This window comes from Crinia signifera, chromosome 6, assembly GCF_055691185.1.
Source record: "Crinia signifera chromosome 6, ASM5569118v1, whole genome shotgun sequence".
In the NCBI taxonomy this organism is placed as follows: domain Eukaryota; kingdom Metazoa; phylum Chordata; class Amphibia; order Anura; family Myobatrachidae; genus Crinia; species Crinia signifera.
Window position 1 is genome coordinate 124,810,820 of NC_139222.1, and position 25,627 is coordinate 124,836,446.

At 41.0% G+C, this 25,627-nt stretch overlaps 1 protein-coding gene across 1 annotated transcript; it reads left to right on the forward strand.

Moving 5' to 3' along the window:
* Window positions 1-233: 233 nt before the first annotated feature.
* LOC146008101 (syndecan-4-like) lies at window positions 234-24,306 on the forward strand. Its single transcript, XM_083147031.1, has 5 exons — window positions 234-442; window positions 18,840-19,020; window positions 21,095-21,126; window positions 21,528-21,708; window positions 22,684-24,306. The coding sequence occupies exons 1-5, from the start codon at window positions 386-388 to the stop codon at window positions 22,827-22,829; spliced, it is 597 nt and encodes a 198-aa protein (XP_083003157.1). The 5' UTR covers window positions 234-385; the 3' UTR covers window positions 22,830-24,306.
* The last annotated feature ends 1,321 nt before the right edge of the window (window positions 24,307-25,627 follow it).

The following is a 25,627-nucleotide window of genomic DNA, read 5'->3' on the forward strand; positions in this document are numbered from 1 at the left end:
GTGGAAAGTGTAATATATAACGTAGCAGGATTCTGTCCCCTACACAACTGACTCATTTTAGCAAATAGAAAACGTTTGGAAGGAAAAATTCCACGAAATCACTAGTGAAATCGAAGCCTCTTATGTCATTTCCCCTTTAAATGAATCAACTCTGGAGAGGGAAATTCCGGTAAGGGGGAGGGGAGACAGAGCTGTGTATGCAGATGGGAGGGGACAACTTATAAAAAATCCTTTGAAGGTAACTCTCGCAGAGCACACTCGTGAAGTTCGTGGATTAGAGACACAGCAGCAGCAGAAGCTTCATACACTACTACAATAAGCCGGAATTTGTCAGCAGCAGTTTTGTTTCCGGGACCAGTATATTACTAGAGATCCTACAGAGAACATGAATCGCATACTTTTCGTTTTGGGGCTGCTACTCAGCGCTGTAGCGGCAGAATCGGTAAGTGACGCAAACCAGTCGCAAGTTACGCTCACAAAGAGGTTTTGTTTCAATTCTGTGAGGTGAATAGGGGGGAACCGGATGCGTAATCGGATAGCGAGCATTCCAATAGTAGCTAATACATGCTCCCATGGGCTAATGTTTGTGTGTAAATGGGGAAGGAGCCTAGCACACAAGTTGCATACTGTGATTTAGTATCAAGTTTAGGTAATCTGTAGATCTCCATCTGTTCGGCGTGTGGAACTACAAGTCTCATCCCACCGTTACAAGCCTCTGTTGTATAGTATTTCACTTGGCTTATATTGGAAGTTATTGGTGTTGCGTTTTTTTTAACCATAAATGTGCAAATTTGCACTTCCTTATAGGTAGCATCAAATAGCAATGTTAAGTCTGTATTAGCACTAGAGAACCTAGCAGCATAGCATAGTGAGTGTACAAGGGTCTCTGCCCCGGGGGATGTATGTGGTCATTGAGTTGTGCAGATTGAATGTCTGAGAGGCTCTCTTTTCTTTACCCTGGACTGTCTCTGAGCCACAGAGCATGAGGGGTAGAACTCTGACCTGTCCCATTGTTAGATAGGAATTCCAGCACCTTTTTCCTTGCAGACGTAATTCGCTTGGCTAATGGGCTGTGGATAAAGTTCTATCCAAACAATTTTCCTTGTCTCTGCCACAACCCCCTTTTCCCTCCCTCTGTGTAAAAGGCGAATGTGACTTTCACGTAGAGCCAGCATCATCCATTACATCTGGGCTGCCCCATGCGTGTTTGTGCCACAAGAATCCCTTTCGGCTGTTCTTCATTAACACACACAAAGGGCCAACCATTGTCTTCTGATATATGTATATGTTTCTGTAACTCACAAGTAATCTTATTACCATACATTTCTAATAGATGACTTATTACTCAGTAAATGGAACAATACAACCCAACCTCTTTAACTTTTTTTTTTTTCTTTACCTAATGAATCATAATCTGTAAGAGCCTTAGTAATTACTTATTTTTGGGTATTTTATGTGTTTAAAATTGCCATTGTACATTGTTTTTGTAACCTGTAATGTCTATATCACTGAAAATGAGCTGGCCTGTACCATTGTCCTTCTACACTAGTTCTGTGTGGTTAGTCATTTTACTTATTGCTTAAGTGGGTAAGAACTAAAGTTGGGAATGCGTTCTTCTAGAAAGCATGTTATTTTAAGTGATACAGCACTGCAAGTCAGTATATTGAACCCTCGTGACTTTCACTTCATGTAGGGGCCCATTTCTATCTAATTGCCTTATTTTGCAATGCTCTGTTCAAAGGTGGGCTGTCTTCATGACCTCATCAATCGCTTTTTCTTTACCACGTTCGCACTGCAGGCCCCAGGAAGTCGTATCTACGTCAGATTTCATTCTTGCCTTTCAGCCAGATAACTTTTTTGGCAAGGGAATTACGCTGTGGTGGCGTAGAAACTAATATTTGGATTCCAACTGGAGTTTGGAATGTGGGTTTTTTTTTTTTGTCTGTAGGATAAAGTAACCTCTTGACTGCCATATTAGCAGTTGTATCTGGCTTTTCCAAAAAGATGCATTATTATCATTTTTTTGCTTTACATAACTACTTGAAAGAGTACAAGGAGCTTGGATAAACATGGCTGGTTGAGGAAGCCAAGTTTCCGGAGTTCTTGTATTAATTTTTTTTTTTCTGACTCCAGCTGTGTTTTTACTCTAATTTTTAGTGTCCTACTGAAGCATCTGTTAATACAAAATTTATCTGGAGGGGGGTGTGGGGAGAATCTTGTAAAGCTGAGATGAGATTATAATTTAGGTTGAGTATATTCATTAATCGTTTACCCTAATAGATAGTAGATACAAACCCCTTACCCCCCTTCCCTCCCTTGCTTGCTTTTGTGTCTCCTTTGAACAGAAAAAAACCAACAATTTGGTGGGTGTCCGAATCACCACAATCCCCTTTACAGACGCAGGGAGTTGTTTGCCTTTGATGTCTCCACATGTCATGGTACATTAGTGTTGCAACATATGCTCTCCTGTGTTGCGTAACGTCATACAAGTTCTCTTGGAATTTTGTTAACTTCCTTTGTTTCCTAAAATGGGCATCCTTCCTTGTTCTCATTATTCCGAATGTGAAATTTTTATTATTTAGCCAATGAACAGATATAAAAAAATGTAGGCACTTCAGATGATGGTAAGGGGAAAATATGACTTTTGGGTCAGGTTTTGAATTTTTTAAGGGGTTATTTAAAGCTTGGAGAGAAAGTATGAAAGTGCCTTAAGGTGCCCATATACCAGCTGTGTACTAGTGTGAGCCACTCTCTGTCATATCTGGAACATTAAACATGTATAAAAATAATCACAAATACTCTTCCCTGAAGAGATCAGCAATCAAACATATTTTCTTTACATGCCCGATATCTCCAATCACCCAATGGATTGGTGCATCCGGTTAGTGTGACAGGGGGCCGGGGGTCATGCCCACAAATTTATGAGCGAATTTTACATGCTGTTTGAAAACTGACAGTTAAAAGCGGATTAGTACGGTATCTCTCACAATTTTACTTCATCAGTGTTCTCCATTGTATGCCCTTATACAATTTCTATATAAATATATCAACTTTTTTGAAGGTGTTCTGTGTAACGATTAATGTGCTTTCACATTGGGTTACTGCCCTCAGGAGGATTGGATTGGTAAAATTTACCTTTTTACACTGCCAATGAAATTACTAGGGTAAACTCTAGTTCCATACTGAAGCTCTAATCTTTTAGGACGCAGTGAGGTATGGACTCTGCATTGCTTATATGCTCCAGTAGTTGTTTTAAAAGAAGGGAGGGAGAGGGGGACAAAACTTTGAATTGCACAATTTCAAAACAGCCAGGCATACCAAGTCAGTCTGCCAGTTAAAAAAAGACAAACTGTTATAGAGTGAGGCCCCACTGGGGTAATTGTTCTATGTGGGCTCTCTCTCATTAGCATATAAATGATACTGTGGTTTATGAGGTAAGAAAGTATTCCACTTAAAACATTATTTCCCATTGCAGATATATTCCCAGTGGCTTCCACTGCTAATGTGAAAAATGCATTGTCTGATGGTCTAAAACAGGCATGTCCAAACTATGGCCCTCCAGCTGTTGTGGAACTACACATCCCAGCATGCCTTGCCATAGTTTTAGCATTCCCTAATAGAAAAACTGTGGCAAGGAATGATTTGACTTGTAGTTTCACAACAGCTGGAGGGCCATAGTTTGGACATGCCTGATCTAAAATGTGTAACTTATTTTAGCCACTTCCGAACATCTTTTATTCACTTATTTATAAGGTACCACAGGGGTTCCGTAGTGCCTCGGGGGGTAGTAGAGATTTATCAAAGCTAGAGATCGATACATTTGTAATAAAGTACCTTTGTAATAAAGTACCAACCAATCGGCTCCTGCCATTTTGCAAGCACAGCCAATAACATGTAAGGCAGCAGCTGATTGGCTGCTTCTTTGTCTCTTCAATTTATCTCTCTGGGCTTTAATAAAATACCTTACGCACAATTCTCTGGAATACATACAGTTTTGTCCACAAACTACTGTATATGTGGATGTTGTAATACTATTTAACTGCTTTAAGTAACATCTTCAATATAACTTGCAACACAATACTTTATGAGCACATGTAAAGGTGTGTACTGATAACATGGTTACAGTGCTTTAACAATACTACATGTCGGCATTCCCCTGTCAACATACTGCACATTTTGTCCACTTATTTATTATAGACCGGCTACTACCCAGTATTATCACTGCCACACACAGAAATGTACTTGTGTAGTGTAGCTTTTGCCTACAGTCTTGTTGTAGAAATAGCTAAGCATTCAGCTGATATTTAGTTACTGGGGTTAAGTGACATAAGACATTAGGGTTCTATTTCATGCCTCACTGAAGTTTTTGTAGTCATAGAATGCTTTTATGCATATTTGGATTTGCGTACAAAATGGCTGCCCCATGTAAAGGCTAAAGATATATTTGTCAATAAATTACTCTTTAGAGCTAATTTTGGATCATTTTGCTTGGTTATTGTAAGTGGGTGATTAGTTTTCCATCTACCGATTATAGCCTAAGGTATCCAGCGGATATTGTTGACATCACAATGGGCGATACAAGAAAAGGGCAGCATGAGTTTTTCACAATCCTTTTTTATACGTAGTGCACTAGAATCTGGAATGGTAAAGTGTGCCGAGCAAAGCTTGGCAAGCCATGCAAGAGTATGGGCTACATCAGGGCTGTCCTAACCACAGTGTAGGCCCCTGGGCAAAGCAATGCCATGGGGCCCCTACGCACCCTAAAATGTAAATGGCAGAATTGCAGTGGCATATTTACAATGGTTGCAGTGCACATTGGTCCCTGAGTCCACATGTTGCATCCAGATTTTGTAATACTTACACCACGCCCCCATTTTTTCTTCTGAGCCCTCTAGTGCTCTGGACTGTGTAGGGTTGCCGTCAGAGAGGAGGTGACCCGGAAGAAAGAGGCTGCACACAGCCCCCCCCCCCCCCTCCCCAGGGGCGTGGTCTCACTGGGAAGGAGAGTAATCACACAATAGTACCCCCATTCAAAATTTTGCCACAGGATGGCAACATATAAATGGTCAGTCTAGCTGGGTAGAGATAGGAAGGTTTATCAGCCACAGACCTTTGAATACTGGGGCCCACTGAGCCAAATGGAAGAGCTGGTTCTGTGCTACATTAATTGGGTATCCACATGCTCAGGTTTACACATAAAAAAAAACATGAGTTTCACTTTTGATGTCCATGTGAGTGCCTGAGCATGTCGCCATTTTGGTTTCTATTTATTACTGGTTGACCCTCTGATCCATGCCTAGTATATGGGTACTTAGTAAACGCTCAGAGATGAAATTGTGAGATAGTGCTAGCTAATCGTCTTCTGCCTTATTTTTCAACAGTCTGTTTGAATAAATGACAAAGGTTTGATTGCTTGGTAGGCTTTTTTTTATTTTCATTTAAAAAAAATTTTTTTTTGCATCTAGCTTTTATATGTTGAAAGTATTCAGTAAGCCTGGATCATATAGTTTTTGCTTGCGCTGTAGTGGCTTCTAAATGGTGGCAAACATCCAACAGTATGAACAGGTCATTTTGATGACATCTGGGTAATGTTATAATCCTTTTTTTATTACCTGCATTGTAATTCCTTCTACACACACACAGGTAAGGCACACCTGCACATACACCCTTCCCGTGACTAACGATGACTACAGTAGTCAACAACCTACTTATTTTATAAAAAGCGTAGCCAGTGCTGCATGTCAGCTAGGTGTCCTGCCTGTCGGTCAGCAATTTCACATGTGCATGACAGATTTTCACCGCCAGTGAGCAGCTGCTGTGTTATTCATTTGGGGCCTTTCTTTAAATGTTTTGCAGGATAGTTTCTGAGCTTCCTGAACTCCTCCCTTTTTTTTTTTTTTTTTTACTTTATGGAATAGTGTCCTGTGTAGCGCCAGGATTCCAGGTGCCCTCATGTAGAGTAAACAGTGTGTGCGTGCCTACCTGTGCTGCTTTTCACGCTTGACATCCTGACCACGTCATTACTTAAGAGTTTGTGTACTTGGCTGTATACATTTATCTGTTTATGTACTTAAATAGGTCTGGTTCCTTCATGCTTTGTGGAAGAAAATGAGGAGGTGTATTGCGCTCCTGTTACTGTGTGACAGAGAGCTGTGCTATAGTGATGGGTGTTCAATTCTGAGCTAGTACCGATGGGGTATAATTTAGTATGAGGTTTATTTAATTTCTTGTTGCTAATACCACAGACCTGTTTAAACCCAAATGTAAAGCCAGCATTTTTGGTTATTTTATGGTTTATCTTGCTTTTTTACTTGGCGATAGCAACATATATTTTTTTTTTTTTTATTTTTTTTTTTTTTTCAAATTGAGGTCTGTGTAATTTGTACTGTTACTTAATACTTGTTGGCTTAGGACGCTGACCATCTAACGATGTGGAAGGCCCACTCACATTTAAGGTTACTCTGAGGTAACCTTAGATATGCGTGAACATTCGGCAGAAAGTGGGTGAGCAGCTGACATCCGGTGATGTCAGCTGCTCGCCCACGTCACCGGGTGATTTCTATGGGAACGCCCATGAAATGCTGGTTGTTCCAATCACCTCGCCTGTCCACCGCCGCTTGCAGTCTTGGGTACGCCAAACATGGGGACCAGAATAGCACACACCCCACCCATATGTACATCACCAGTTATTTCTATAGTGCACACATATTCCGCAGCGCTTTACAGACTATTTCAACATAATATAATTACATTTGAGTGCTGTTGATAAACACTTTGCTAGAGCTTGGAACCAATATTGCACATGCCTGGTTGTATGATGGCATGTGGGTTGTTGTGGTGTGTGTTTTTTTTTTTTATCTGCTCCTCGACTGGAGAACAAACAGTACTGTAGGACTTGCAGGTTTCTGGTTTCCTTTGGGAAATAGGGAGGGGATGGAGTAGATGTACCTTGTGCAGGTTGCACAACCAAGAGTTCATGCTTAAAAGTTTACCGTCTAGTACAAAATACAGTAGAATTGTATATGTGGTGCATGTCATCATTTTCATATTGCCTAACGTACAACTTTTCTGCAATTGTTTAGATCTATAATCTAGAGGGCCATAATAAAGATATGCCGCTAGTGTTTACTCTATTATCACCTGGCACCTTTCAAGATCCATACAGTTCCTCTTTCCTGCCTGGGGGGTTGCTGTCTGTTCTGGTGACTGTAGTATAGTATGAACTGTGTGATACAGATCAGCCTGTGCTAGATTCCACAGGAGACCGTGACACACCATGCAGGAAAGAGGAACTGCATGGATTTTAAAAGGTACTAGAACTAACATGAAGTATCAGGTTCGTTTTAAATCATCATCTATATAGATAGAGCTATTAAAAACAAACAAAACTGTGTGTTCACCATCATTTAAAGCAGTGGTTCCCAAACTGTGTGCCTATGCACCCTGGGGTGCCCTGAGATACTTGCAGGGGTGCCTTGGGTTGATGGTCCAAGACCAATTCAAATAATTTATATTCAATGTAACAGGCAAAACCAGTGCTCGTGTCCATCAATGTGGACAAACAGAAGAAAATTCACCTTACCACTTAACTGACCAAAATGATGACATATAAACACTATTTACTTTAATATTTTTATGTATTTTGCAATAAGAAACATTTGGCCTTAAAAAAAAAAAAAAAAAAAAAAATGTTGATGCTCTAGGGCAGTGGTTCCCAACCCTGGTCCTCAAGTACCCCCAACAGTGCATGTTTTCCAGGTCTCCACACAGAATCACAAGTGACATAATTAGCTCCACCCGTGGCTCTTTTAAAATGTGCCTGAATAATCTGTGCACCTGCTGGGTGACCTGGAAAACGTTCACTGTTAGGGGTACTTGAGGACCAGTGTTGGGAACCACTGCTCTAGGACAGGGGTAGCCTACTCCAGTCCTCAAGAGCTACCAACAGTTCAGGATTTCCAGGTCTCCTTACAGAATCACAAGTGAAATAATTAGCTCCACCTGTGGGTCTGTTAAAATGTGTCAGTGAGTAATTGGTATACTTCTGCTGCAGCTTGGCCGTCTGGGAAAATGTGCACTGTTGGTACAACCGAGGACTGTAGTTGGCTACCACTGCTCTAGGGTGCCGGGAGTAAAAAAAAGTTTGGTAACTACTGATTTAAAGCCTAAGGCTGGTTTCACACACTCCGGCTCCTGCCGGACGGTGAAATCCCGCACGGCCAGGGAGCCGTGCCGCACAAAGTAGTTTATCATGGAGGGATGGCCACAGCCCGGCAGCCGTCCCTTCCAGTGGCGGGATCCGACTGCAGCCGTGCGGCCAGGCCGTGGCCGTCCCGTGTGAATGGACACAATAGTGTCCATTCACAACTACTGTGTGCGGCACGGCTCCCCGGCCGTGCGGGATTTCACCGTCCGGCAGGAGCCGGAGTGTGTGAAACCGGCCTAAGCATCTCTAATGTCTCTCGTAAGATCCAAACAAATAAATGGTCATCGGTCAAGCATTCAAAGGTGTTTTTTTTTTTTTTTTTTTTTTTGGACACCCACCTGCAGCAGTTGTTTTTCTGCTATTTGGGTGTGAATGCAGCAGATGGTGGCCTTCCGTTGGCTTTTGGGTGCATCAGAATACATCTGAATTATTCTGTGGACACCCATAAAAAAAAAAAATGCAACGCCCCCCCCCCACCCCTCCTAATGCTCCATTTTTGATAGACCGCACCCCATCTCCATGCATACATGGAAAGAAATTGCTTTACATTGGGTAACTTTAACTTGCCAGTTGATTGTGATCCTTTGCTATCCAGTACTTTCCTTTTCCAAGTTAGTCTTCTGATATTTACCATTCCTTACCTGTAGACTTCATGTTCCAATGACTAATTGAGTATCTGGCCAAGCCATTTGTTCTGTGACTTGTATTTACTCAGTATATTTTGGCTTCCTTTTTGTGTTTCACACACTAAGGGGCAGGGTTCAATTCCCAACATCTATGCGATGTTACAGAGATATATGTTGTGTTCTGCTGACATCGCATGTTTTCCCTCGTTCATTAACTTGATGTAGACACTTCTGTAGCTGGCAATGCCGGGTGACTCTTCCCTTCCAGCAGCATTCAACCCCACATACCTAGATCTATCTTCCAAGTTAAGCCAAATACATTTGGCATATAAAACATAAGAACCCCACACGTCGGATTTGTATTTCTAATCCTTTCCTTTTCACCATGTTAAAGCAATGATCTTTATCTATTTTACCAGAGTTATGCTAACTAGACTGAAAACCACTTTATTATTGATGGGAACAGATTTAATAGTTGACTAGACAGCAGGGTAGTAAAGCGTTACATCCTGGAAGTATAAAGAAAATGCATTATATAGGGGTTGTCCCTCTTCTACATAATCACATTGGGCACGGTACTTAGACGGTCCTCGTTGGTGTGCAAATTACTTTACACTGTAATCAAGAATCTCTGTGTGGTTCCAGGTCTCTGCAAACAGCAGAGTCATTACTGAGCCATACAGTCAACAGTTTAAAGGTCAGACAATGAAGTGAATCTCTGCCCCAGACACTTTCATTATAAAATTATTTAGAGAAGTGTTCATTTCCTGTTTCACTGAAAAAATCAAGGTCTATGTTTACTAAGACAGTGATGTAAGCCCATTCAGTATCCATACTACTTACAGCTTACTTGAGAGAAATCCATTTCCAGGTTGTTGTTTTTTTTTTTTTTTTAAAGTGATAACTTCATTTAAAAAAAGTAGTTATAAAGCCATCAGTTTGGGGTTAAAGTGCATACACACTGGGTGTTTTTGCCTAGTCTATGCTGAGCATTCATGTGATAATTGCTGTCCGAAAAAAATCACTGAATTCATACACAGTGATTTTCACCCGGCCCAGTGATCGACATGGGGGTGAACATTTTTCACAGTAGGGGATGATGGAAAGTGGTTTACTGGGCCGGTAAAACAGGCCAGCAATGAGGCTGCAGCAGGCATCTGTGCTCCATTGTCCAGTCATACACATCAGATTTTGACCTAAAAATTGTGTATTGGCCTCTACAGTCCTATAGAGACATGCTTACACTCGTTTCTTTTTTTTTTTTTTTTTTTTTCTGTCATTACACATTTTGAATGCAGCCATTTTGTGGGGGTGAGCGTATATTTATAGAAATGCAATAAATTAATGCAGCATAATTTCTCAATGCCTCCCGCTAGTTCTAGTTATCGCCGCAGACAAAATTATGAACCTGGCAACAGTAGGGTTGTACTGTAAATTCTTGTGATCTAGCTATGTGTTGGGGGCACCCAACGTAAGGCTTGTCTGAGCAATTTAGTTGTTACTCCAACTGGGTGCCCAAAAGCTGTGGAAATCAGCGATAACTGACTAAAGTACTACTCACAGCATTAAGAGTGGCAGGAAAATAAGATCAAAACAGACCAGTGGATGAGTGGGCTGAGGTGCGTTCAAAGAAGCCAGTATTTACCTGGCACAAACAAAATAACTCATTACACTCTCTCTACACATGTTGCATCTGTCCCACCTTCAGTGCACATAATTTTGTCCATTTGTGAGAAAAATGTCCTTTTACAATCAATTCTGAATTAGGTGCATGGTTTGTTCCAGTAGCAATTTTTTTATTTGTTCAATCAATTGCATGGCAAAATCAACCTGGTTTTCAGTGTCAATTATTGCCTCTTTAAATAAATGGGAAAACTCTCCCAAAATGTCTGATTCTCACACCCTATTCTATATGGCCCCAGTTGAGGAGCATTTTTGTTGTAGAAGTGTGTGTATGGCTAACCATTTTATCTGCTTGTGATACCAATGCACCTGTGAGTTCTGTAGCTCAAGAAAAGTAGACAGCTTGCAGATTGCAGGTAAGGCAATTTTGACACTTGCTTGTAATGTATGTGGCCATTGGGCAAATGGCACATAATCAAAATGGCAAGTGCATGTAGCCAAAACATGCTCCATGCACTTCAAGGGAAAAACCACATAGTCAAAACCAGCCATAGAATCCGTGTGCATGCCCCATAAGCCTAGGAACCAGAGGCATTCCTGACATGAGGCACTTATGTACATAAAACATATACCTAATAAAGTTATGAGGTTTTTTTTTAATGTTGGTTCAGGTCATGTAAATGCTGCATTAGAGTACCCAGAAATAAACTATATCCCCGCAATGATTGTACAGTATTCTAACACCTAAAATTTCTCCTTCAATTTGCACTATTAAACTTTCACACTGATTTTTAATTCCGGTTAACCATAAATCTCTTGTGGCAGCTTTTTTTTTTTTTTTTTTTTTTCCTGTGAGCAAGCACAGACGGGCAACTCTGAGCTTATTTATAATCAGCCAGGAAGCTGTCTTCCCCTAGGCTTAGATTCTGTCTTCTACAAAGTTTGATTCATCCCTAAAGAAGGTGTTTCCTGCCAGCAGAAGAGTTTAGGCGGACTGGCTCAGAGAGATCTGTTTCAGAGTGTAATGTCTCTGGTTTCAGTGCTGTGATCATAGTTCTCAAAAGTACATGATATCTGAATTTCTCACTAGCTTAAAGCGAATTCTCCCCTATGGCTAAATCCTGCTTTTGACATATGGTATGTTCAAATGCTGACTGGTTCCTATGCAGTTGGACAATGTGTCCTTGACCTGTGAATATGTAATTTCCAGTCTTAAGGTCACCAAACAATACATAACCACATAAGTAGAATGCTAATGGCAACACAGGATATACCAGGGTCTTCATGAACCTCCAGAAAAAAACTATGTCCATGCATGCAACTTATTATATTTTTGTATTTATTATTTATTTATTTTTTTTTCCTTTAAAACTTGACTTCACGTTCAATTTGGAACATGCTCTTAATAGGTCAGATAGGGCGAGATGTATTAAGCTGAAAAATGCGGTAAAACCCCCGGTTTACTGCATTTACCTATGTATTAAAACACAGCTGCACCGATACCGCATAGTAGGGTATCACCACCTTTGGGTGGCGAAAGCCTATGGGATTATTTTTGCTGCAACCCCGCTGCCTCGCCGAACCCCCTCCCTCCGGCTTACCTTCCTGCAGGTCCTCCTGGACCCTGGAAGGTAAACCCCTCCTCCCCCTAGCAACGCAGTCGGACGTCCTTCCGGCTGGAGGAGGTGGTGCCGGGACAGCCACGCTGAGCTGTCCTGGCTGCATGGGGAGCAGTAGGCGGCTGGGAGGTGATGGAGACCACACCACAGTACAGATATCGCGGGGGGGCCTCCGTCACTGCACTGCGATGTAAGTCGCATATGTTAGTACATATGCGCTGGCCTCGTGGCGAATTAAATAATATACATATTTGTATATTAATACATCCTGCCCTAAAGCTTAAATATAAGCTATTATGGATTGTTCCTGGGAACATTTATACAGGACATATTTTGATAAAATTGACAGTACATGGACAGTGGAGGAGAATAGCACTGCTACATTTATAGAGGCATCTTTTTTATTTTTTGGCCCAATGAAAAACAGTTTATTTGTGGAATGAGGTGAATTTCCTTTCTTCTCTCATGTTCTGAAGTGCTGTAAATTACAACTGAAATATCCTTTTATGGAAGAAACTGATTTTTTTTTTTCAGCATTACAGCAGAAATGTAAAACCTAGCTCAATCGCTTGTTCCCTTTATGGATTATTATAATGGTACTTGTGAGTTATCCGGGCTGCCGATTTTGTCCTTAACTTAAGGACACCCGACCGACTCGATGCCTGCGATTTAGCCGAAATCGGTGGCATCGCGTCGGTCGTGGCCGTTAGAAGGGGCCGCGACGCGATGCCCGCGATTTCCCATAGACAGTAATGTTAAAATAAAATGACAATGTGAAATTGGCCAATATGGGCATTTCACATTGGATATGTTTTAAAAAAAAAAAAAAATGTTTCATGGCCCCCCACCACCGTTAACGCCACCCCGCTATTGACGCCAACCCGAAGCGAGCCCGCGAGGGGCGGCGGTACGCGTCCTCCGACCTTTTCATACCCCTACTATCCACTAGGGCGTGGAGTGAGAATAGAATAGTGTGGCGAGCGCAGCGAGCGGACGCGGATACCTTCACAGGTATCCGCGTGCCCTTGCGGGCTTCACAGGTGTCCGCGTCCCCTCGCGGGGCTCGCTGCGCTCGCCACACTATTCTATTCTCACTCCACGCCCTAGTGGATAGTAGGGGTATGAAAAGGTCGGAGGACGCGTACCGCCGCCCCTCGCGGGCTCGCTGCGCTCGCCACGCTTCGGGTTGGCGTCAATAGCGGGGTGGCGTTAACGGTGGTGGGGGGCCATGAAACATTTTTTTTGGTACTTGTTTCCTAGCACGGCCACAATCTTAAGTAATTGTGTCCCTTACTTAAGGGACACGATTACCCCCGATGGACCCGATTTCTTTTGAAATCAGGTCCATTTTGCCGGCTAGGAGACAATATCGGGGGCATCGCGTCGGTCGGGACCATTAACATTGGTCCCGACGCGATGCCCCCGATATTTCCATAGGCTTCAATGTTAAAAAATATTTTAACATTGAAATCTTGTCGGGAAAGGTAAAATATCGGGGGCATCGCGTCGGTCGGGACCATTAACATTGGTCCCGACGCGATGCACCCGATTTTTGCATAGGCTTCAATGTTAAAATATTTTTTAACATTGAAATGCTGTAAAAATGTGAAATGGGCCAATATGACCCATTTCACATTATAGATGTCCCCGTCGTGACCCCACGATAGACGCCAACCCGAAGCGTGGCGAGCGCAGCGAGCCCGCGAGGGGCGGCGGTACGCGTCCTCCGACCTTTTCATGCCCTACTATCCACGTCGGCGTGGAGTGAGAATAGAATAGTGTAGCGAGCCACCGAACCCGAAGCGTGGCGAGCCCCGCGAGGGGACGCGGATACCTTCACAGTTATACGCGTCCCCTTGCGGGCTTCACAGGTGTCCGTGGTGACGCGGACACCTGTGAAGCCCGCGAAGGGACGCGTTTATCTGTGAAGGTATCCGCGTCCCCTCGCGGGGCTCGCCACGCTTCGGGCGTACCGCCGCCCCTCGCGGGCTCGCTGCGCTCGCCACGCTTCGGGTTGGCGTCTATCGTGGGCTGGGGTTAACGCGCTTAAATTTGGGGGGGTTGGGAATTTTTTTCATTGAATACAATGTAAAATTGGGTCCCAGGGACCCAATTTACATTGGATTCAATGAAAAAAATCGGGTCAAAAATCGGTCGGTTGCGATCGACCCGATTTTTTTTCGACACGACCACCCCGATCTGAATCGGTGTGGCCGTGCTAGGAAACAAGTACCTTTTTTTTTAAAACTATCCAATGTGAAATGCCCATATTGGCCAATTTCACATTGTCATTTTATTTTAACATTGTTGTCTATGGGAAATCGGGTCCATCGCGTGTTTAACATTACTGTCTATGGGAAATCGTGTCGGAAATCGTGTCCATCGTGTCTTTTAACATTACTGTCTATGGGAAATCGCGGGCGTCGCGGCTCCTTATAACGGCCACGACCGACGCGATGCCCACGATTTTGGGCGCGATGAAAAAATCGGCAGCCCGGATAACTCACAAGTACCATTATAATATATATATTTTTTTTTTTATCCAAACCTCTGTATTCTTTTGTCTGCCCCTTTGCTTGGCTGGCAGGAAGAGATTTGACTTTGTGGGATCACTTAGGTCTTGCCCTCTTTGGGATTAAAACTAGTAACAGCCTGGCGTTGTTAGTTCTGAGCAGATTTATAAAGTCTCTACCCACGCCTGGCCTACCACTTGCATATCGCTGAGCCAGTCGTTTGTTGCACAACTTTGAAACCTTTTTATTTTCTACTCACAAGTGTTACTATTGTTAATAGACAGGGTAGCACACCTGCAAGGTTAAGGTGAAGGTCACTACAATTTCATGCATTTACATTCATCTCTTAACTATGGTGAAGCTCTTAAATGAATATGTAGTTGTGTCTTTCAATCAACTGCAATATCTTTTGGTTTTGATATGTTAGGTATGTAGTCAATAATTGTTCGCTGTCATGCACTCCAGATCTCTCTCCACATCTTAGATTGGAGTAACCCCTAGCATTTCTATACAGGGTTTATCCAATTGCAGATTAAGTTTTTGCCCATGCAAGTTAATGCAGCAAGAAGTGAAGACTCGCATAATTTTGTTCTCCATCCCCTAGGGCTACATAAATACAGAATCTGGTTGGAGAGTGGGATGCAAGATTGGGTCCATTACTCATGTCTGTGCTGCTGCAATAGTAGTGAGCAGCCTAATACACGTTTCACACTAGAAAGCGCTTGCAAGCCAGGTACAAAATCCTGGGTGCTACCTGTCTTACAAGCGCTTTCACACTATCCACCCGACCCAGCATGAAGCCGGGCATGTGGTGTAGTCGGGAGGTGGCAGTGGGAGATGTCAGCGTCTTTATGCTTCCCCTGGACCTGGGTCCAACCCTGGTGAAGACCCCGGTTGAAATCCTGGAACATTGGACCCAGGACAAACTTTCAGGACCCTTTTGCACTGACCAATTTCCTCGGTTGTTGCGTGTTCATGTGTAATAACCAGGCAAATATTTGTCAGTGTGAAAGGGGTAGAAGTTGAAGCTTATTGTTAAAGGTGTGTAATAAGATTTGTGTATTATATGCAACAAGAACTTTTTCCAAAATAAAGCGCATCAATGGGTTATAGCCAGTATAAGATTTAAGTGCCTGGCTGGTATTTAAATCTCTACCACTGTATTCTCCCAATGTTTACTGTGCAGGTACTTGTGTATTATCACAGCACCAGATTTCATCTAAATCGTATATGATTTAGTGGCCGTTTCGATCCGCGATGTGATTTAGCGGCCGATTTTTCTGCGATTTCCTGCTGATTTGCATCCTTGCACACCTCCACTATCCAAGTCAGCCCGAAGCATGGCTTCGGGATCGTTTTACGCATCCCTTCGCTGCGCTCGCCACTCTTTATAAAAGCAACTCCACACCGGCGTGGATAGTGGGGGTATGAACAGGTCGGGAGGACGCGTACCGCATCTGCTCGCCACACTTCGGGCTGACTTGGATAGTGGGGGTGTGCAAGGATGGAATAGCATGCAAATTGGCCCCTAAATCGTATCCGATTTTTGCGGGCACCATGATAATACACAAGTACCACTCTGTATAACAGAGTACAAAGATGTAGTTTTCACTCACTGCCAACAGATGTTTCAGACACAATTTAGACACTAGACCTTTTCTATATCAATATATCTGATTGTTTTTCTCCGAAACACTGCCATCTGTTTGCAGCAAGTGAAACTACATCTACTAACTTGCGATGCAAATGCTTTGAGCAGGCTTATTAGTATGTAAGGAGGATACAAAGTTAAGGGGAAACTGAGAAATCCAATTGTTGCTCCATTCAGGAGTGAACAACCACTACCAGCATTTCTCCCCTCCACCTCCCAGAAAAAGCACCCATCACTTGAGTTGGGTTTAGCAATTTTACAGGGCAAAACCAAGCAGTACAGGGAGTATAACACAAAAAAGCCCAAAAATGTAATAGACCCTGATCTCTTAACACTTTAGATGAGAGAGCAGATGCACATAAAAAATGGAATGGCCTCTAAATATACACTTGCTACTCTATACACCATAAAGTATGATATAGGAATACCCACATGTAACAGTTTTTTATAAAGAAACTGTAGGTATGACTAACACAAATCCACATGGCAGCAGGGCCCTGTGTACCATTCATAATATCGTAATAACCGATTGTAGCTGATAAAACAGAACTACTACAGGTAGGGTATATAAATGTCACATTTTATGTAGAAACCCGTTAGCTTTTCTTCATAAGCATAACCATCATTCCAAAAGCGTTACACTTTGCACAATAGGCAAATTACAGATTTACAGGAAAAAGTTGAGTATTTTTTTTGTTCCTGTGTATTTTTTAATCTCCCTGGATAATATTTAACTTCAAAATGCTAGATAACAAACTGTACTTGGTTTGCAAGGTCAGTCACTTGGACACATAGTTCAAAATACGGAAGTTATATTAAATAGTCCACTGAGCAGAGAACTTTCTCTCCCACATACTCAAACACAGAGGCAATCACAAGGTAGCAGTCTAGCTTTTAAAGCATTTGCTTCAAGTGGGCTACAAGTATGATTATATGTACTTGGTGGCACTTGTATTTAATGATTTACAACTTTGTTTCTCACATAATATAAATATGTATATATTTTTTTTTTTTATGGTATTGTCATGTTGATGTTGGCTCTATAGGGAAGAATTAATTTCTATTTTAATGTTTGTTTGTTTTTTTAAATCACTACCATCTAAAGTTAATGGGATTGTATTCAATTTTCCTGCGTGACCTGTCCTGCTAGGTGCAACTGTTGCACTCTTGTTCCCTACTGCAAGGGGTTGCCATGTTAAGTGACTTCTCCCCCCATGCCAAGTACCAGGCACGCTCAGCATTCGTGACCAGCCCCAAAGCCCTTCTTTACACAGATTACTAATCGCACCTCAAGAAGGTTAGAACAGAAATCCGGTAGACGTGCGGCCTCAGGACGGTTTCCCCAAAACAACTGGATGCTGAACACTTTTTAGCTTGGAGCTAATTTTCTCAAACAATGGAAGTTTCCCCAATGCGACTTTCTGAAATAGCACAGCATTTGCTGCTATTAAAGTGCGTTCACTATTCCTTATTTATAATCACACTGATCTCTGGTTTAGAGGGAGATCAAACAAATGTCTCTCCTTATCTTTTGTACTGGTGTGACTATTTCCTTACCAGAATATGACTGATCATTTGTCATAAGCACATACTCATTTTGATACTTGATGTAAGTAGTCAAACGAGTTCAGCTAAGGGCTAAGGTGTGTTGTGTAACGAGTAAACTAGGAAAATTACCAGCTACACCAATGTGTAACACTTAACCTATTAAGTACTGCCCATCTTCTCATGTAATGCAACTGGCAGGTTTTTTTCCTCTGAAATATATGCATTCTGTCCATAGATTATAATGTGGTAAGGCTGCTTTTTCTGTTGCCAGCAAAAGTAGTTTTTGTTCCTTCACCTTTTCATAATGATGGTTATGTCATTGCTTGTTATCCTGTTCAGTAACATATTGTGCCTAGCACATAGAACATTGTTGGGCATGTTCTAGAAAGCAGGTGTGGCTGTTACTCTTAAACTCAGTAGTAAAAAAAAAAAAAACCTGCGCCATCCTACTTTTAATGATTGAAATAAAATCTCCTTGAGAAGAAATGGTATGCTCTGATGACAAACTATTTTACTGATGTCCCTCAAGGTATCAATGGTAAAAAAAAAAAAAGCAAACCTTCAACTTTTTTTCTATAAAGGCTTGTTTATTACTGCTGCTGGTACAAAGATTTGTTCTGCTGAACATACATGCATGCTGTGCACACTAATGTTTCAGTTTGTTTAAAAAGTGTCCCATTTGGGCACCCAAATGGCTTTTTTTCCTTTTTTTTTTTTTTTTTTTTTTGTGGTCCATCGAGAACTTCATTAATGCTTTATAGCAAAATGGCTAAACCCGACTAAAATTCTAGCCAAGCAGAAAACCATGCTAAGCATGGCGCATTTCGACGTACCAACGTTCAGAGCAACTTTTGGATTGCAGAACACACACACACACACCTCTCTTTTCCCTTTTTAACTTTCTGCATGTTTCCACATAACCGGATTGTAATTGGGAATTGAACCATAGTTACTATGGCTGACATGTTTTTTTACACTATTTATTTTTTACATTTTTATCATTTTTTATTTATTTATTATTATTATAATTATTTATTTTTTATTTACTTCTAGATACGAGAAACCGAGACTATGGATCCAAGTGGAATCCTTGGGGACCTGGATGAATCTTCTGGGTCTTTACCAGATGACGAAGACTTTGTGGAACCAGACTACTATGATGAACTAGATTCTGAGCCATTTGATGAAAGCCCTGATTCATTTGATGATCTTTCTGGTTCTGGAGACTCCTCAGGTAATTATTGTGCCATATGTGATTCTTAAATGGTCACACTGGCATGGATCAGTCAAATTTTCAAGCAATGACTAGAGCCTTTTGATGCTCCTAATATATGGCAAACAGCCATAACTACAAAAGTACTGTTCTCCTTTTTGACAATACTTTTGAGCTGAATGCAGTGTAAAAGCACCGTTGTGATCGGGACCCCACTAACCACTTTGTGGGCCGATTTCCAATTCACGGCAATCGTTGCCTTAAAGGCCCCCATACACTACAATCTACCTGCAATTTGATATCTCTTTCTGCGATTTACAGCAATTCATTGCTGTAAAAGTGACCAAATTTTAGGTGATTAACAGAAGGTCCGATGCAATGCATGGTCCTATGCGCATCACAGCTGCACAAGCAAGCTGTTTGATTGCTTGTTTGCTGGGCAGGCTTGGCTGGGATCACACAGGATATATTGCATATATCCTGTGTGATATACACCCCCCCACTTCTCCTAATGTGTGGTGGCTTGACTGGTCTTCTGGTGCTGTTCAATTATAGCTCATGATAAACCTGCAGGCTGCACTTGATGCAGATGTCTGAGAGGCTACAATAGAAATAAGTAAAGGTGCGTACACACGGGGCAATATGATCGCTGGCAATATAAGTTAAGTTGCAGGTCAACTGCACAGGCAGGTCCGATTCAGATTTGATGGAATGTCAAACAAATGCGATTTTGATTATTATTATTTTTTTTTTTTTTTTTTAACTCTCTCGGCACATGTTAAATGTTGTCCCACCTGCAGTGCAATGTGGATTTGTCCATTTGCGGTCCGGTCTGAATGCCCTTGTGCATAGTCATCAGCATCATTAGTGGCTTACATGCAGGGCTGAAGGGGTAGAGATGGATCGCCTCAGACAGGGCTCGCCAGAATGCCCCCGCTGGTGAGCCGACGGTCCATCTGAGCGAGCGTCCCAGTTTCCAGCCAGCAGGGGAAGCGAACCCTGCCAGTCACCGCTTCAGAGAGACAGACCTGCAGGGTTGGGGGGGACCTCCATCTGAAGGGGATGCGTGAGCATCTCGTGCACATGTGTCCCCTTCCTGCAGTTGGCGATCTGACCGCCAGACCCCCGCTGAATGAAGGCGGCTTCATCTATGTCATATCAAGGGTCATGCTGTCGAATGTATGTGCACTTGCAAATGCCGTGTTTTGTTGCCTGCGATGTCATGCTGGGTTCACATAGTCTAATGTGTATTCAGCTTTTGTAAATTTGTTTTTAAAGGGCTATAATTTGTGCCTTCCATTCTGTCTCTTCCTTCAATCTTGTGACCTGTATAAATTGCTGTAAAACATGTTCAAACACACTTGATACATAAATGCTTAGGAAAAATAAACAAGGTGTGGCTAGAAAAGGGAAACCAGAGTTTTTAGTGTGTTGCAAAAGCCTGTGCGGAGTAAACATGTAGATTGCCTACATTTTTAAAAAGGAAGACTCGAGCGTATAATACGAACTGGGAGTTACACCGATACTAATGTGTTGGAATGATAAACCATAGCAAAATGTAAGTAAAATTGCTTCTGAAAGGAGGTGGTGTGTTTCCCAACACCACATCTCCTCCTTTTAAGAATGTTCTGATTTTAAATTCACCACAAGGTGCTTTAGTGTTTCTGCCAAAGAAACGATCAGTTTAGTGAAGCTTTATTACCTCCTGCTAGGCTTGTACAGAACATGGTTTATTCAATAGAATCCATGATTATCTATAATTGTGTTAAGGTGTGTACACACTTGTACAATTTAGAGTATCAGCGTACAATTTATTTATATAGTCTATGCAGCCAAGACCTTCTGGCTGCGATACGGGAGCGCGCATTGGGATCGCAAGGGTTAAAACATGTGCGATCTGCATGATATTTTGACTATATAGTCAAAATGTCATGCACATAGTACAAGTGTGTACACACCATTACTGTTTGTGGGCTTGTCATTTTGCTTCCATTTCCTATGCCACTGAAACTATAGTAATCATTTGCTAAATAAACATTGGACAGACTTGTATATCCATACTGCTATTTTATCTTAATATTTCTTTCTTCTGCAGAAGAAATTGATGATCTCGAAGACACACCCACAGTAAGTATTTGATTTTAAATGCTATGTTATGCTTTTAAATAGTTCCATATGCATGTAAGTTTGGGTTTTTACTTGTAAACACTATACAAAGGTATAATAGCATAAGCAATTATTTGACAGATTCAGGGTTTTGGACAGGAAAAAAATAGTACACTTACTGTAGTGCCTAAACCATACATAAACTATGTATGTGTGTGTGTAATAATAATCCAAACCCTGAGCTGAAATATAGCTGATTGCGCTGGAATGGAGCAACAATTGAATAGCTTTGTTGGGTGCCATCTACTGGCTAGCGGTCCCGAAAACAAACAATTGTGTTTTTGTTTTTTTTTAGTGTTTTTTTTTTTATGTTGCTTAGAAATCACAGCCTCACTAATACTTACCTGTCTTTTCTTCCACAGACTACAATGGGTAACAAAATTCCAGAAAATGACTTGGCTGATCCGAAATTCACTATTGATGTCGACCAAAGTGACAATGATATAATGATCAACAAGAACCTACCAGAAGTGGGACAGTCAAACGAAATCTTCATGGCCAGCACCACTCATGACTTCTTCAGTAAAACAGAAGTTGTCATTGGTAAGTAGTATTCTTGAATTTTATGATTTTACTATTTTTTTTATTTTCTACTTGAACTTTTTATGGCAGATGTTATGTCGTCATATGTTTTTGCAATTGCTACCTCCGGCATGAAGAAAACAAATCCTGTTTTCTACAGGACAATCACTTGGGGTTAGTTGTATATTCTGTCTCTTCCCATTGGTTGCTGTGTAAGAGCTGGCTTGGTTATTTTTATTGTTACAGCTAATGTAAACCACCTGTTAACCAAATGAAACAAACAATAATTAAAAGGAAGGAAATACAGTGGTCAATTGTTCATTATTTGCTTTATGAAAAGGGGTTGGGGGGGGTCATCCTGTGCACTGAATGGCTTGGGGAAATGCAAAGCAAATTCCTTATTTTGTAGTCATTCATAAAATCAATTTGCAGCTGGACAACACACTGCTTTGTTCTTGAATTTGTGCTGATATATCGGCCGATCCGATGCAATTTTTTTAATTATTTTTTTCTTTAACCAGTTCATAACCCCACTACGCATGGAGTTATCGGATTGGCCGATATCACATCCGATATATCGGCTGCTGTGAAACTAAACCAGTACCAATTGAACTTCTGTGTTGGTATCACAAATCATTAGGCATGTGCTACTCCATATTTAATCAACTTGTGTACATGTCAATATGATTTGACTTTTGATTGTATAAAATTACAAATATGAAGACAAAAATAAATGTGGGGGAGCTAGAATGGCTCATGATATGCTTACACAGCCTAAAAAGTATCATTGAAAATCCAGGCAAGGTCAAAAGGTAGCATAATACTTTCTTGGGTTGGGATGTGCCTGACTTCCCCCTCTCAGTCTATGGCTATACACAAATTTGAAAGAGCAGCCCAAAGAAGAGCTGGAAGTTGCATATAGTTGGCATGCCCTGAATATTTACTTGTCCATGGTGTGTGCAACAACTTGTATTGACTCTTTATTTTATTTTACAGCTCTTGTTGCTGGTGCAGTGGTTGGCCTGCTGTTTGCAGTTTTCATCATTGTTTTTCTGGTAATGCGCATTAGGAGGAACAAAGAGGTTGCCTACGATGCAGTCAAAAAACCCATCTATAAGAAAGCTCCGACAATTGAGGCGTAGATTTCACAAGGACCCAGTGACTATTAGACTTTTGAAATGCATAAAAGAGCTGAGAAAATCAAATTGTTTTATTACAACATATCTATGCATTTCTATTACCCAGTATCAAAACTCTTATAATTCACCCATTTTAACTATATTGACAGTAATAAAAAATAAGCTGTTTTTTACATATTTTTGATACATTTTTGATGGGCAACATTGGCCTTGGGAGACCAGTTTGGATTTTTTTTCTTATAATGGATGCTTGCAGTGGCCAAATGCACTACATTTTAAAAAGTGGACTTTACTTTTTGTGCTAAATTTAAATAAACACTAATGCATATATGCTGTATAATTTAATGTGATTCCTTCTTCACTGAAATGTAATATACTACAGTGTTTCCAATGTTGATAGTTTTCCCTTTTTTTAAATGAACAATTGTATTTTATTTTCTTTCCCAATCTATCCTTCTGCTGATGGTGGTGTTCTTTACCTAGATAAGATCTGTTAGTTTACCGAATCACATTTTAGTTTTTGAGAAGTATACTCCACTGCCAGTGTGTGTATTCCCCCCCCCCCCATGTATGTAACAACCTGCATATTTGTAGTAAAATGAACAGAGTCCTTACAAGTGCATGTCTAATGTCATTCAGGCGGGCATATTTAATATTATGGATTTTTTTTTCTAAATCTATTTATATACATTCGGTACAATTCCTCTCCACCTCCCCCTTCTTTTTTTTTTTTTTTTTTTTTTTTTTTGTGGAGATCTGAAGTGTCTGTGGATAAATAATTGTTATCCAGAAATCAGTTTTGAGGTGGTTATTTAATTTTTTTTTTTTTTTGGGAGGGGGGTTTAACTCTCCTTTTCCCCCCTCCCACAAAAATAATTGTAATTGTTAATGAACATGTTTCAATTTTTGATATTCACGTATAGTAATTGTTAGCTTTTATATAGTATTCATGTAATCGTTTGTAGAATTTTTGTTTCAAAATAAAATAATTTTTTTTAAATAACTTAAATTCCGTTAATGTTTCATATTAACATCTGTGTAAATATGTATTATAAGTTCTACAAAGGGCATTTCTTAAAGTGAACCTGCAACTAAAATTTTGGTGAGCAGTAAAAACAAAAATTACTATTCTATTTTGTCCAAGGTTGCATTTTAAAAATTTGAAGCATATCTCTATCGTAGGATTAACAATGGTTAGATATTCACTTTCGTTTTTTGTTTTTTTTTACAAAAAAAAAAAGTAGGTCTGTTTTACAAAACTGCAGCCAAAATTTTGGTTACAGGTTCACATCAAAATACATGGAGCAGTTATCAAACACATATGGAGACCTAATTTAAAGTGTAACAATAATGGTTTAATTGTGTACTGATTGCTCTGTACATCATTCACTGCTTCAGACAGTACAATATTTTGTTTGTTTTTGTATCTGTAAAATATTTAAATGTAGCAGCTATTAAAATATATATTTATATTTCACAACTTGCATTTAAGGGTTTTTATTTATCTTGTTTTTTTTTTTAATTATGATTCAAATACTCAGCACTAGTTACTACTTTGCCCCCCCCCCCCCCCAGTGTCAAACTATAAATGTGGCTGGAAAATTACTGTATCTGAAAGTGTATATTGCCATCAGTTGCCAAAGCTAATGTAGATCAATCAAGCTGATTTAGCCATAAGATGTATGGCCAATTCTGACAGATTGGAATTCTGGCAGCCAAATTTATACTAAAAATGTAACCAATTAAATGTTGTAATACTTTTGCATTATTCAATGGATTTGAGTACATCCATGCATGTGTAGAAGTTTATACACTTTTTATTTTATTTTTTATATATATATTGGACAAAAATGTGAATGCATGGAAAACCAATAATTTAAAATTACGGGGAGATTCCAAGTTACCTTTCCCTCATCTAAGCTGTTTGAGCCCATGCTAAGCTGGCTCCTATAAATGGAAGTCTCCACAACTCTAGGTTTGAAATGTTAGCAGTGTTGTGTGTCAATCATGAAAGGCTACCCCCCCCCCATCCTTGATTTGTACCGCACACAGCCATTATACATATGCCACACACTGAGATGCCCATTACATATTATGCCACTTGCCTACATGCTCATTTTTAGGGGGAGCTTTCTCTCAATGCCAGGAGTTACATGCTCGATTCCAAAGGCTTCCTGCTTGATGCCAGGTGAGTCATACTCTATGCCAAGGAGGTATAACACCTCCTTGGCATAGAGTATGAAGGGGGTATCAGTCTGACAGCCGGGCAGAGTGATATGATGTCTGGCTGTCTTCAGAGAAAGAGAGGGTCTGCAGCAGCTCAGCATTAAAAGAGCGTGATGGCAGGCAGAAGCTGTAGGCTGCCTGACTGTCTTGAGAGCTGGCCCTCAGCTGCCAGCCATTGCCGCTCCTGATTTGGCTGTGAGCTCCTATTGGCTGGTGCAAGATTTCAAACAGCTGAGGATGGACACACTCAAGACAGCCAGGCAGTCCACCGCTTCTGCCTGGCTGTCAAACTATTTTAATGCTGAGCTTCTGCGGACCTGCTCTTGCTCTGGAAACAGCCCACTGCTTCTGCCCAGCTGTTCTACGGTTTCAGTGCTGCTACTGCTGACAGGTTAATGAAATTTGCATGGGGAAATGGATGGTCGAGCTGCCGGGACACTGCGTGACCATCCATTACCCCCAGGAATTTAGTTTTTAACCCATTTGGGGTAATTTACCTCTGTTCCCCGACCACTGATCTATAGGGGTATGGAGGAGATGTACGAAGCATTGGAAGGTGAAAGTGCAGACCGAAC

What these genes read in the sequence shown, in the direction of transcription:
- LOC146008101 (XM_083147031.1), top strand. Translation starts at nt 386, where the DNA reads ATGAATCGCATACTTTTCGTTTTGGGGCTGCTACTCAGCGCTGTAGCG. An exon ending in TGGTTCTGGAGACTCCTCAG is followed by an intron (nt 19,021 to 21,094) that starts GTAATTATTGTG and finishes TTTCTTCTGCAG; the next exon opens with AAGAAATTGATGATCTCGAA. An exon ending in ATCTCGAAGACACACCCACA is followed by an intron (nt 21,127 to 21,527) that starts GTAAGTATTTGA and finishes TTTCTTCCACAG; the next exon opens with ACTACAATGGGTAACAAAAT.